The sequence below is a fragment of the Puntigrus tetrazona genome, chromosome 16 (assembly GCF_018831695.1).
Source record: "Puntigrus tetrazona isolate hp1 chromosome 16, ASM1883169v1, whole genome shotgun sequence".
In the NCBI taxonomy this organism is placed as follows: Eukaryota; Metazoa; Chordata; class Actinopteri; order Cypriniformes; family Cyprinidae; genus Puntigrus; species Puntigrus tetrazona.
The window spans coordinates 14,510,825-14,524,154 of NC_056714.1; the positions used below are offsets into that span (position 1 = coordinate 14,510,825).

General features: G+C 33.9%; 2 protein-coding genes across 3 annotated transcripts; both read right to left on the reverse strand.

Annotated features, from left to right (window-relative positions):
* LOC122360167 lies at positions 1-4,884 on the reverse strand. 2 transcript variants are annotated; one of them, XM_043260555.1, is made up of 9 exons: positions 4,799-4,884; positions 4,258-4,366; positions 2,881-3,183; positions 2,449-2,745; positions 2,268-2,354; positions 695-790; positions 448-473; positions 290-348; positions 1-158 (listed from the first exon to the last, which is right to left on the reverse strand). In XM_043260555.1, exons 2-9 carry the CDS (start codon positions 4,313-4,315, stop codon positions 155-157), a joined length of 930 nt encoding a protein of 309 aa, XP_043116490.1. In that variant the 5' UTR covers positions 4,316-4,366; positions 4,799-4,884; the 3' UTR covers positions 1-154. The 2 variants fall into 2 exon arrangements, with proteins under 2 accessions (XP_043116490.1, XP_043116491.1); XM_043260556.1 differs by having other exon boundaries at positions 4,258-4,363; positions 4,799-4,844.
* A 2,352-nt stretch (positions 4,885-7,236) lies between these two features.
* Positions 7,237-13,292, reverse strand: LOC122360169. The gene is made up of 7 exons (XM_043260558.1): positions 13,262-13,292; positions 12,999-13,123; positions 11,708-12,022; positions 10,442-10,750; positions 7,847-7,906; positions 7,611-7,691; positions 7,237-7,495 (listed from the first exon to the last, which is right to left on the reverse strand). Exons 2-7 carry the CDS (start codon positions 13,057-13,059, stop codon positions 7,458-7,460), a joined length of 864 nt encoding a protein of 287 aa, XP_043116493.1. The 5' UTR covers positions 13,060-13,123; positions 13,262-13,292; the 3' UTR covers positions 7,237-7,457.
* Positions 13,293-13,330: the final 38 nt, after the last annotated feature.

The following is a 13,330-nucleotide window of genomic DNA, read 5'->3' on the forward strand; positions in this document are numbered from 1 at the left end:
TCACCAAAATGTTTTATTCAAACTGTGAAGTAGAAACATTTACCATTAAATTGTTGTCAACCAATTCATTTGCAATGAAGTCTCTTAATCACAACCAACTTATTGGTTAAGCAACCTTTTGCTTGATTCTCTTCTCATCATTAGCCAGTTTCCATTATCTGTAAAAAAAAAAAAAAATCATTATAATTACTTAAATATTTATTTCCTTTCATATCTTTCTATGATATTGTCTGTAATAAACAAATAAGGCTGTATAAATCCTTCTGGTCTTTGAATAGTGTTTTCTCACATTATTGTCTTTGACATGCTTTCTGCTGGAATCCCAGAATACGTCACATATGTCAGCAACTAAATATCAATGAACAGGATATGGTTATAGTTAAGATATTAAATGAAATTCATACATTGATCTTACCAATCAAACAACAAATAAGAAATAATACTTACATCAGAATCAATAATCCCCTTGGTATCTGAATAGTGTCAAATAAGATAAAAAATACTGTTCACAAAATTTGTCGTCATGAAGTGGCTTTTTAATAGGATATTTATTTTGCATAAAACATTTCATTTAAACTCCTAAAAAAAACTCCAATTCTTCTACATCACGAAAGCGATGTGCATATATTTAATGTTAGACATAGTCTGAACTGTTTGTTCTATAATACTAAGTATTACAAGGTAATTGGCCTACCTGCTTTTTTTGTATAAACCACCCAAAGCATAACGGCAGGAAGGAGAACAGCTAACACAGTGAATATAACCAAAATCACCACCATCGGGGAAGAGGCTGCAGACAGACATATTCAGGATCAGTTATATGTGCATTTGAAAATGGGCTTCTCTCACAGTGTGGAATCTTTTTTGGTGAATGACACCCTTAAATTTTAATATTGTGTGTCATTTCGTGGATGAGCCACAACTGTCTTTCTGTTATATGATAGTTGTCCATCGGTGCCTTGTTGGTCCTGAGCAGTTCAACTGCCCGCTGTTCTTTAGAAAAAACCTAAAGCTCCTTCACATTCTTTAGTTTTCCAGCATCCTCTGCATATCTGAACCCTTTCCAACATTTACCGTATGATTTTGAAATCAGTCTTTTCACACTGGTGACACTTGGGGGACTCATACTGTTATATAAGGTGAAAACTTATCGCTTAGCATAGAGCATTAAATCCTAATAGATGTTCCTAATCCTGTTCAAAAATGACCAAAGAGTTTTTGTATTTTTCTGGAGGATTTTTCTGAAGAACTGCTCAGGATCAACAAGGCACTGATGAACAGCTATCATATAATAGAAAGACAGTTGTAGATCGTCCAGAAAACTACACACAAATAAAAAACAAAGTATAATTTCCAATTAATAAAAATATGTATGCAACTTTGTATTATAGCCTACCATAATTTTACATTTTGCCAGTAATTTTCACACATAAGATAGGAAATTTTATTTTATGATTATTTTACACAATAATTAAAGTAGAATACTAGTATCTTTAATATTGAAAGTTAAATAATTGAATATAATACAAACTCATAAAATAAAATATGTGAGAATATCCCATCTTGTTGAATAAAAATAAAAAGTCAGGTCATGGTTAAATCTAGATGTATTCACATTTGACTGTTTTAAAGTGTTCGATGTATTCTACACTCATGATACACGAGACAGGACAGGTTATGTTTGTCTGCTGAAAAGTAAAAAGATACCAGGAAAACAATAGTGTGATGTAAGCAACACTACAACAAACAAAACTGATCATGGGTGTGTTAGATTTGTGCAAATAAAAAACTTTGAAAATAACCAGTCCTATTATTGGCACTAAAGGGCCCCTTTTATGGCTCCGTACAATGCATGCATTATTCATTTTCTGTGCTTTTTTCAATTATCCCAATTATTCCATGCCTTAATTATCTGTATTTCATTCAGCTGATGGTTCCGGGGGGTTAATGCTAAAGCTCTAGTGTTATTATGGAGCAAGAACCTCACCACCAAAGATAACCTTGCTTCAATAAACTCAAAATAACTTGCCAAAGTGGTCCTGCCTGAACTTATGTTAATGGAATGAATCTTATAGTAATCTAATATTTCACAATTAGCACATTAAGCTATTTTATCCTGACTGAATGATATTGATGATTCTTAGAGTCTCTGATATTATTAGGGCCTATACTAAAATTGATTTACAAGATATTGTTCACACCTGAATAATAGTAAATCTGGCTGAACAGTTAACAGTAAACATTCATCTAAACTGCTGTTTATATACCTGGTTGTGTAGGAGTTGTTGGTGTCTGTACAATTGTCGTTGAGGTGGTCAATGGAGTCAGTGTCTTTATCCTGGCTGTAGAAGAAGCTGTAGAAGATGAATGTTTGGTTACATCAAAGACTATGTTAAAGTACTGAATATCAATACAAAACTATAATAAGTTGTTAAAAATACAATTTACTTGTATATTCAGCAGTAAATGTAGCTACTATCTTCCCAGTAACCTGACATCTCCACTCTCTGTTGAGATCTTCTCTCAGGAGTGTTGTAGTCAGAGAGCTGTTACAGTGTCCTGATGGTGATATCTTATATCTGGGGTCTGTCTGAAGATTCACACCGGCCTCATTCACCCAGATCAGCTCAACTCCCTCATCACGGACCAAAACATCACAAGAGACTCGATCATATGAATATAACTGGCAGGACAGAGTCACAGAGCTGCCAGGACTGATCTCAGACTGTGAAGATGATGAAGAGACTTAAACAGAAAATAAGAAAAAAGAAATCACATGACAGACTTTATCACTCTTCACTCTTTACAAACTTCACTCTTTATATAGTAATCATGCAATTTAGCTTTTTTAAAATGTAATTTACATTATTATACAATTACCAAGGAGGACATGCAGAAAAACTTGTCTATCCATATGTCCATATTGTTGGCAGATGTAAATTCCATAATCGTCTTTAGTGACTGTCTTGATGTTCAGAGAGCAGTCAGGGCCCAGACTCAGTCTCTCATGTTTCTCTCTGTTATACTTAATTTTCCCATTGACAATCAGATCAACAGTCTCTAAATATGTTAGCCTGTCATAGTTCCATGAAGTTGATGTGCAGTCAGAAAGAGCATTACAGGGCAAACGGACATTTTCACCAACAGTGCTGAATATGTGAGTCACTTCTGATCTACTGGTGCCTGAAACACAATTGATTTGGATCACCATTGTGCTATATATTACTAAACAATACATTGCCCTTTACTACACTACCATCAACATTTGGTTGGGCTAGCCAACATTATAAAAGACGGCCATAAAAAATGATCTAGTGGAGAAGATAAGGGTGTTACATAGTCTTTTTGACACAAGCAACCAGATTTTGAAACAGCTTTTTCTTAGATTTGATTCTTTTCCCCTTTCAACTCTCATATCACATCAGAAAGGCATTTGTTTTCAATAAAAATTAAGGAAAAAATCCAAAAATTAAAAAAAAGGTATTGGGTAAGATCAAGGGTATATGCATGTCCTGATTTAGCTGAGTTCGATGTGTTCCTAGGTCAACATATTTTGTTGACCCTGGAACAACATTTTCTTCCAAAAATGTAGTATTGGCCATATCTCTACACATAAACCTAATCTTAATGATAGATGAGTGGCACTGATTTGCAAGCATCAGAAACTGATTGAAGCCTAAACTTCGCAAAAAACTAAAAACTGGTTCCTCAAAACTGACTGGTAAACCACAATAACGTCACAGAGTCAACAAAGATCTAGACCTAGGAACACATCGAACTCAGCAAAATCAGGTTCTGCGCGAGGACTTATATGTCCCAATAAGTCTGCATCCATAAAATGTTTATAAAAATGTACACTTACACTCACTGTTGCATTGCATTCTGTTTTATAACGTACTACTGAGATGCAAAAATTTGCTGTTGTTGCAATAAGTAGTATAGACAGCAGAAAATGTGGTTATTTGTATCAAGTGTATATAGAATCTATTGCTATTTGCCCTTTAATTTCTAAATACCGCTACTTGCACTTAGTGTAGCATCTAATTGCTATCTACACTGAATGTAAAAAGCATCCATTGGCATTTGCACTCGGAGGAAATACTATCTATCATTATTTGCACTTGTAAACATCCATTGCTAAGAAAATATGGTATATTTCTATTTGCATAGTAAAAAGAGCTGGCGTCAATACATTATCACATGCATATCTAAATGCAACTTACAGAAGTTTTACAATGCATATGGAAATGTGTTTACCTGTGAGAAATGAACAGAGAATGATTAGTCCCAGACACTTGTGATACTTAACAGCCATCTTTTTGTTGCTGTCAGTTTTCCCTTCAACTTAATGTCAGCCTCTTCTCTGCTGTGAAAAAAGTGCTTTTATAAAGTGTCGTTATAACACAAATAATATACTTTAAAATAATACACTCAAGTGTGAATTAATTGTAATGGTTTTGAAAAATTACCAGCACTTTCTTTTTAATTGTGTACTGTCAAATGTACTGGCAAACAATTAATGTAGACTAGGCTAAATACTCTACTGTCAGGAAATTATTGTTTATCATTTACTGATCATCAACAAATGAATTGCACAAACTTTAAATCATGAGTATTTGTATAATCAGGTGCATACATTTAGTATATATTATAAACATCTAAAAATAATTAACATTAAAACTTTTTTCATTTTATTTTTTTAGTTAATACATCAACTTAAGCATGCTTCTTTGAAGGACAATAATTTTACATTTATAAGTACAACTTAAGTGTGTTACTGAAAAACATTCAGCAATACCTTCACTTGCAGACTCATAAAGACTAGCTTGAGCGTCCAGTTCCTCGCCAGCTTCTGAAGTTGAGATGTTGAGACCGGTATAGAATGCAATGGTATGTAGCAACTTTCCCGAAAAAAGAGGAACTGAAAAAAACCCCCCCAAAAATCAGAGAAGTAAAATTTACTTATTTTACTAAGTAACTAAGTTTTTGCACATATATTTTTAAAGTAAAATGTAAAGTTGTCCGATCTAGTGGTTAATAAATAGAACTACATGCATCTTGTGGAAGAACATTGTAGCCAGAGCTTTTTCTGCTTTTTCGGGCTATGATCTAAAGTGTTACCCTCTTGTTACGTGTACTTACTGTGTTAGTAAAATCATTTGATTTATGCTACAATAGATATTATGCTATACGCTATAATAGATTAAAGAAACATTTTTATTATTTAACACACATTTTTACAGATATTTTCCAAGAACAGAATGCAATAAAAATAAATTGCCGTTTATATAAAATACAATAAACAGTGATTTTTCTCCTCCCAAATCATCCAAAATTGTCCAATTGTCCTAAATTCTTCCTCGGCTGACATCATTAAGAGCCACTTGAAGTTGCATTTAAACTGCATTTTGGAAGTTCATACTTGGGGGCACCATAGAAATCCACTACATGAAGAAAAATGTTTTCCTCAACAAAAAAAAAATGACAAGGAAGCGAACAAGTCATCTCAAAATGTTTGTTCTATATGTAAACTACTCCATTAATGTGCATTGGAGCCCATTAGAGTGGAGATCCCTGTCAACTACTCCCTGACACATTTTCACTATTTTATACTATTAAGTTCTTTGTTGTTTTCCAGTTACCTGTGTACTTTTATAGTCCATTGTTATTTTATTATTTATTGCTTTGTTGTATCACAGCATTGGCAACTCTTACTGATTTTTCTTTAATCATTGCTGTGACACAGAATACTCACAAAGTCCTTATTTTTATACTCTGTTAAATTTAAGCTTTGTGCAACATTTCTTTACATCATGCAAACTTCATATGTATTAACTTTTTTTGCAACATATATTTATCTAATTGTGATCACAGATGAAACCCGCATCAGAAGGGGAGGACCTTTCTTCTCCCTCGTGCACTGCAGGGACAACTATGTTTCGAAGTTAATATCAATGAATATACTATGTAATACATTTAAAATAATATTAACTTATCTATTTACTTACACAGTAACTACATGTACCAAGGGAGTATCAAGGCATAACTTTAGATTACTGATTATGATGTTATATCCTCCAGAAAGTCTAGTGTCTTCAGTGATCTGCTGTTTCTCCATACTCTCCATACTCTTCCATGCCTGTTGTCTGAGGCCATTCTGTTACGGTGCTCTCATTGTGCTGCGTAGTTTCGAAACGGAGAAGATAACGTTCATATTTTGCTTTTATTTCAGTTAATTCAAGTCAATCACCCAAGGGTTTTTATGCACTGTAACCTTGATACTTTATCTGCACAATAAAGTAAAATAGCATTCATCTGCTAACTTTGTCTCATTTTTGCATGCAACATAAATTAACAAGGTGTTAATGATGAAGTGCAGACAGTAACAACATTTATCAAATTACCTAAATATATTTGCTCAGGTGGATGCTGGGGTATTATCAGATTGCAGTAAATATATACATTTGTTAATTACCTTTACATACAGTTAGCGAGTTGGAGTGGTAGCCCAAACACACCTAGTCATAGAAGGCCACTATTGTTAAGCTGATCAGCAAGGTAGCCAAGGCTCATAAAGACAGTAATACATGCAGTGGACATGACATCTATTGGTGATTTCTTATATGCTCACAGCAAGACCAAACACATTAACATTGTCATGCACATTGCCATTCCAATTCCTCACACACCGTGTTTCCATGTTTTAGGGGGACATTCTATAAATTATCCTGTATGTTTTATAAGCTTGTTTTGACATGGGGACTTAAACAATGTCCCCACAAGGTCAAAATTTGCTGGTATTCCGATCCTTGTGGAGACATTTAGACACACACACACACACACACACACACACACACATATGTGTGCGTTTACTGTTATACACAAATTAATGCTGAATTATAAATCTTTTGATTTAAGAATTTCACAGCGTTTTATAACCACTACATGTTTGTTGTGTTTGCATCAAATAGATGCAAATAGTTAACAATAAATCAATTTTCTGACTGCAGTCATCTTATGCCTTTCATTACATGTGCTAGTATTCGTTTTGTTAGAGTATGTTATGTTATGTTATGTTATGTTATGTTGTTGTGTATTATGTTTTCTAAAATGTAAATGTTAAAACTAAACTGTGTAATAAAAAACATAAATCTTAAATTTAGTGTAAACAAAAAATGTTGTTTGAGAGTGCATAGAGAGACAATGCTACACTTCTCTCACCAGGGAACAGTGATGTGTGGTACATGTCTCCGGATGGATTTATTAGAAATCAGTTTTTAGAGAAACAATGGACAGGTACATTGAGTTTGGAGCTGTGTATAGTTAACTATTAATGCATTTTAAGAATCATTCTATTGAAACATGTCAGACCAAAATTAGCATATCCATATATAAAAATATCATTTGGTTGTTTTCTTTCATGTTGTTTGTAAAAAAGAGTATTTTCTTTTCTAATATCATTGTTTCCTCTGGGTGGTCTGAGTCTTTCTTCTTTCTTAAAAAAACAAACAAACAAAACCAAAAATGAACAAATAAAAGAACTTGTAAGTTTGACCATGTTTGAAGATTGTTATATTAAATGATCAGATATTGTGATGTCCAAAACTCACCAGCTCTTCTTGCACAGATGATCTGAAGAAGAATCACAGTAGGAGCAGCAAACACTGCAACCTCAACAATAATCACAATCACTAGAGGAAAGATGTGTGGACAGACGATAGAGAGAAAAAAATTAATTAACCTGTAAAACTGTAAATAACTAGAAATCAAATGAACAATTACTGTCAGAATATTTACAGATTTATTCAGTATTATAAAGTTAGCAAGATGTAAACTCATTTTATACCTCTGAAGGATAATCCAGCAGTCTTACTGACTTCAATTTCTGATGTTGTGTTATCTGCACCTGTGGATTATGAATATTAATTTAGTTTAAACATACTGCACTGTCAGCTGTCACTGGCAAGGTACACTTTTGTCTCTCTTAGTTTCAAATATGTACACTTTAAATACTAATGAAAGATCCTTTAGGTACAAACATGTACCTAAAAGATACTGCACCAGTGACAACTCTTGTAGCTTTATTAGTGTGTGATGTATGAAAAAAACCCCATCAACATTATTTCACACATTTTGTATACACATATTCATATTAGCAGAACAGACATTATGAAATTACATACACAGGGTCGAAGTTTTTCTGCTGGATGTTTGGTCTGATTGACCGCTTTAACATGATGGTGAATATTAAGAAACATCTAATCAATGAATTCCACAATTGACCATTCAGACCGATGTGTGTCAGAAAGATCATTTCTTACATAAATGTTTATTTAGATACTGATTGATTCTAAAACTGAAAACTAGGAGAGTGGGGTAAATGCCCTCCTACTGTTTTTCCCAAAATAAACACAAGAAAAAATCAAGATGAATGTTTATTGTAGGCCAACTATAGACTATATTAAGTGACATCGAAGTTTTCACTCCATACATAAAGCTTACACTGGTGATGTACTTAAGAAAAAATTTCACAGTAAACGATAGAATTTTCCAGACTGATATCACGTCAGTTTGTACATATTTTAAAAGGTAGCTAATTTACAAAAATTTGAACAACCTCACTCGTACGAATTTATACGATTATTGTTAAATCGTACGTATTTTATAAGATGCCAATTCATATGAATGATCTACACCTAGTCCTGCCTCTAAACATACCCGGCAAATCGTACAAAAACATATGAGTGAGTAAAATTTCAGTAAAATTTCAATTAGTTTCATTTGAGGGCCAGATTATCAAATTAACATTTTGAAGGGGGCCAAGGGGGTTGGAGGCCATACTGATCTCTTTATGAGGGTTAGACATTAGAAATTAAACTTACATGCATATTCAGCAGCAAAATTAACTAATACTATGAACACTAACATCTATAGGAAGTTAACATTAGTGCTATCTGTGAATAGTTTAAAATTCAATGACATCTTTTTACCAAGTAGCCTGTTATTAACAATGGCCAGCATTGTATTCTAACAATGCAATACTGCGACTGATGTCTCTATTAAATTAATTTTACCTATTAATTATAGGAAATCAATGTTGCACTACAAATGAACAAGTCCGAGATGTTCGGATCCGTTTGCAAGCTTTTAATGAGGAGGGTCAGGCAGGCAGAGTATCAACATCAATGACAGGAATGTAGGAGGTAAAGCAGAGACAGAAACGATAGCAGGCAGAGGTCGAGATGGGCAGCGATCATCAGAGGTAAGATAGTCCAGGCAAAATGAACAGAGAATCAGGGGCGGTCCAAGGGTCAATACGAATAATGCCTAGAATTATCAGCCGTGCCAAGGATAAGACATGGCACTGAGTGGAAAGTGTGCAGGGTTTATATAGGTGAGTGTAATAGGTAACACATGGGCAGGCAAGCAGTCTGGGGAGCAAGGCATGATGAGACTTGTAGTTGGGGCTCAATATTTGGGGGAAGGTTCCCTCCGGCGGCCGTCAGAGAAAGACAACAGTGATAAATGACAACAGTGTTGGGGAAAGTTAGTCTACTTGCATTACAATATCGCGTTACTCCCTTAAAAAATTACCCAGCAAAAAAAAAGTACCCAGCAGGCACCGAACGTCTATATAATGTCAGATTGATGTTGGACATGATGACAGACATTGCGTTTCAGTTGAAAATGAAAAACGGGTCGACATCAATATTTGACATGGCCTTAACGTTGGATTTTGGTTACACAACCTAAAAACAACAAATATCAATGTCAGCTGATGTCTGTATGAGACATCAATTTAACATTGACATTAAACATGGAATTTACATTGAATTTTGTTCACCTGACGTTGCAAATAAAAGTGAACCAAATATCGACGTCTTATGATTTTGTGTGCCTGCTGTCAATTTTTAAATATGAGCGGGACTTGATTGTTTGTTTTTAATGTATGAAGTATTTTCAGGTAAATATAAAAGCTTTATCACACCAAAAACTGAGGAAAAATAAATCCACAGCCACATCTGTACTCTAGAATACAGTTATTTTCTTGTAAAAAAAAAGCAATGCATTACTTTACTAATTACTTGAAAAATTATCTTATTACATAATCAGAATTAGTGACCTAATATTTGATAGATACGAAAGAAGACTATTCATAACCATCACGCTGTAGAATATGATTATCATATTTAATTTCTTGCTTTTCAAAACAGAAAGTTGCAGTTAAATGTTAAATCTAAACACACACACACACACACACACACACACACACACACACACTGAAGCTATGTTAAAACTGAACTACATAAAGCAGTTTTAGGTGTTTAGGTGAATGACAGTGAAGTGCAGTCCATGTACCTTTAAATTACTGCCTGAATAACACATGACATATCTTGATGTTATTTAGAGCAATTATTATAAGAATATGCAAATATCCTACCTAAATACTTTATAATATATGTGGCTGAGGTCTTCACTTCATTTCTCTGAGTAAGCAGACATGTCCACTCTCTGTTGAGATCTTCACTCAGGAGTCTTGTAGTCAGAGAGCTTTTACAGTGTTTTGAGGAGAATGATATCTTATATCTGGGGTCTGTCTGAAGATTCACACCGGACTCATTCACCCAGATCAGTTCAACTCCTTCAGCACGGACCAAAACATCACAAGAGACTCGATCATAAAACAACTGACAGAAAAGAGTCACAGAGCTGCCTGGACTGATCTCAGACTGAGAGGATGATGAAGAGACTGAAACAGAAAATAAGACAGAAATGATGACAATGACCGTTAATTCTGAGATAATCAGAGGCGGACAGCAGTGAAGTATATTTACTTGAGTCTTTTACTTAAGCACACTTTTTGAGTATCTGTACTTTACTTGAGTTGTACTTTTTCTGGAAACATATGACTTTAACTTCCCTACATTTGAAACACAAATACTGTACTTTTCACTTCACTACATTACTACCAAGGTCCTTAAAGTAGAAAGTACTTTCTACTGTATGTAGAAACTTTAAAGACAGTTGGTGATTTTTTTTCTTCTCTAAATGCGAGTAGTGTTTTTTTTCGGGTGATAGACATTCTATCAGTAATCACTCTTGAAGGGTCACGTGAACTTCAATCATTTTAGACCGTTCTTTTTTTACATCCTCCCAACAAAGACAACTGATGACAAAACGGAAGAAGACGTCTCCTTGGTGCAGTGAGTGGCCATATTTAGAAAGTATGCTTCAGTTTTGTGAAAAGGTTAAAGAATAAATTTGTTTCAAATGTTTGTTTTGTTTGCCAAAAACAAACTATATCACAGCCTTTAACACCTTGCCGTCCAACTTGCGGGAGACGTCTTTTTCCATTTAATACTCCTACTACTCTTGTTAATAAGCTCTTTATTACACAGATATTACAAACTAGTCAGTGTATTCAGTAGGTTGCTTCAGAGGCATAAAGTATTGCAAGTATAACATACAACAATGTAACAATAATACATTGACTGGAAATTTACTCATAATACGTAAGTACTTTTAAAAGCTAGTACTTCTATACTTTCACTTAAGTAAAAATTTGTGCTTAAAACTTTCACTTGTATTGGAGTAATATTTGACCCGTAGTATCTATACTTTCACTCAAGCATTGAATTTGTGTACTTTGTCCGCCTCTGGAGATAATTTTGCCCTTTGTAAATTAATCACATAATCCAGAATATACCCTGAAGAACATGCAGAAAAACAAGTGCATCGGTTCCTTTTTGTTCTCCATTCAAATATTGTCGGCAGCTGTAAAATCCACTATCTTCTTCTGTGATTTTCTGGATGTTTAGAGAGCAGTTAGAGCCCAGACTCAGTCTCTCATGTCTCTCTACGTCTTTCTTCTTTATTCCTCCAGCAATCAGTTCAACTGTATTTGATTGTTTGCTGTAGGTCCAAGTAGTTGATGTACATTTAGAAAGAACATTTTTACAGGGCAGATGGACATTTTCACCAGAACTGTAGAACACATAAGTGTCATCCATTTCACTGGTCCCTGAAACAGAGAAGACTTGACTGATCCTTATTCCTTATGTGCCACAGATTTTTGCTTAAAAAAAGTTTTTCTCATTTAAATGGCATGAGACTTCATGGCTTTGTCAACACTTGCTAGTGTTACATAAAAGAAACAAATAAATAAATACATCAGAATGATATCTGGATGTATGTTGTGACCCCATTTTAAGTTGAATCGGAAACGGACAAAATAGATGCTGATTATTTTTTTACATTTTCTTTAATAAAATCCCTAAATTAACCACAATGACGCAAATACACAGAATTGTGTGTGACAGGTGACAACACTCTCAAGCATCCACAATGTGAAACGCTCACAATCATACACACTTATATCATGAATTTCCAACGACATTACTCAATGACAAATTAGCCATTGAGTAATGCAGTTGGAATTTCGTGTTATTTTACATTTTAAAATGTTTATTTTTGTTCATTTTCAGAGTGTTAGTTAAACCATGGCACATTGGCAAAGTTGTCTCATGAAGGTGAGAAATGTGTGAATTTTACATAAAATATGCTATTATACATAAATAATATACATGAAATGTAAATAGAAGACTCTTCTCATGATTATGGCTTTTTAAATTTTCTATACATTATATAAATTTGCACATTATATGAATAGCACAAATGCTGCCAAAACTGCACAAATGTAGAGAATAAACATGAATAAAGTGATATTACATAAAATTACTTTATTATGTTACAAAATAATATTTGTTCTGTCTGGGAATATCCCAAACATCCAGACTGTACCCCCCAAACAAACAGTGCATAAACATTTTACTATATGAAACTACCCATGTGACAATTCAGGAATAAAATAATATTTACAGATGCCAACATGAGAGATCGCAAAAGACCAGCTCTAATACAATGTTTATTTGTATGCATATTCGTATTTGTTTAACTTTTTCACCAATGTTGTAGAAAGCAAATAGAAAAGTGTTTACCTGTAAAAGGCGAGTAGAGCGTTATTAGTCCTAGAAGACACACAAGACACTTATCAGCCATTTTGTGTTGCTGTTAATCTTCCCTTCGGTTTAACAGAATCAGCTCGTCTTTAGCTCGTTTCTTCCTGTAATCACAGAAACAGTTTGCTTGTTTTTAGAAAATTTGAAAAGATGAAATCAACAAGCTAACAGGAGAATTCATTATACCAACAAAATTAACAGTATCTTATGCTAAAATCTAGAAATAGTGTCCAGATCATCACCAGCTTCTAGAGTTGAGATGTTCAGACCAATACAGAACTCAATGGTATGAAGCAACTTCATGAGAAAGA

Bases quoted from the DNA above. Each gene is read 5' to 3' on its own strand.
- LOC122360167 (XM_043260555.1), bottom strand. From the start codon at position 4,315: ATGGCTGTTAAGTATCACAAGTGTCTGGGACTAATCATTCTCTGTTCA. The intron at 791-2,267 runs GTATATAAACAG...GTCTGTCTGCAG, and splicing joins AACAACTCCTACACAACCAG to CCTCTTCCCCGATGGTGGTG. The intron at 349-447 runs GTAAGTATTATT...ATTGATATTTAG, and splicing joins AGGGGATTATTGATTCTGAT to TTGCTGACATATGTGACGTA.
- LOC122360169 (XM_043260558.1), bottom strand. From the start codon at position 13,059: ATGGCTGATAAGTGTCTTGTGTGTCTTCTAGGACTAATAACGCTCTAC. The intron at 12,023-12,998 runs GTAAACACTTTT...TCTCTGTTTCAG, and splicing joins GCTCTACTCGCCTTTTACAG to GGACCAGTGAAATGGATGAC. The intron at 7,496-7,610 runs GTGAGTTTTGGA...TGTTTTTTTAAG, and splicing joins CATCTGTGCAAGAAGAGCTG to AAAGAAGAAAGACTCAGACC.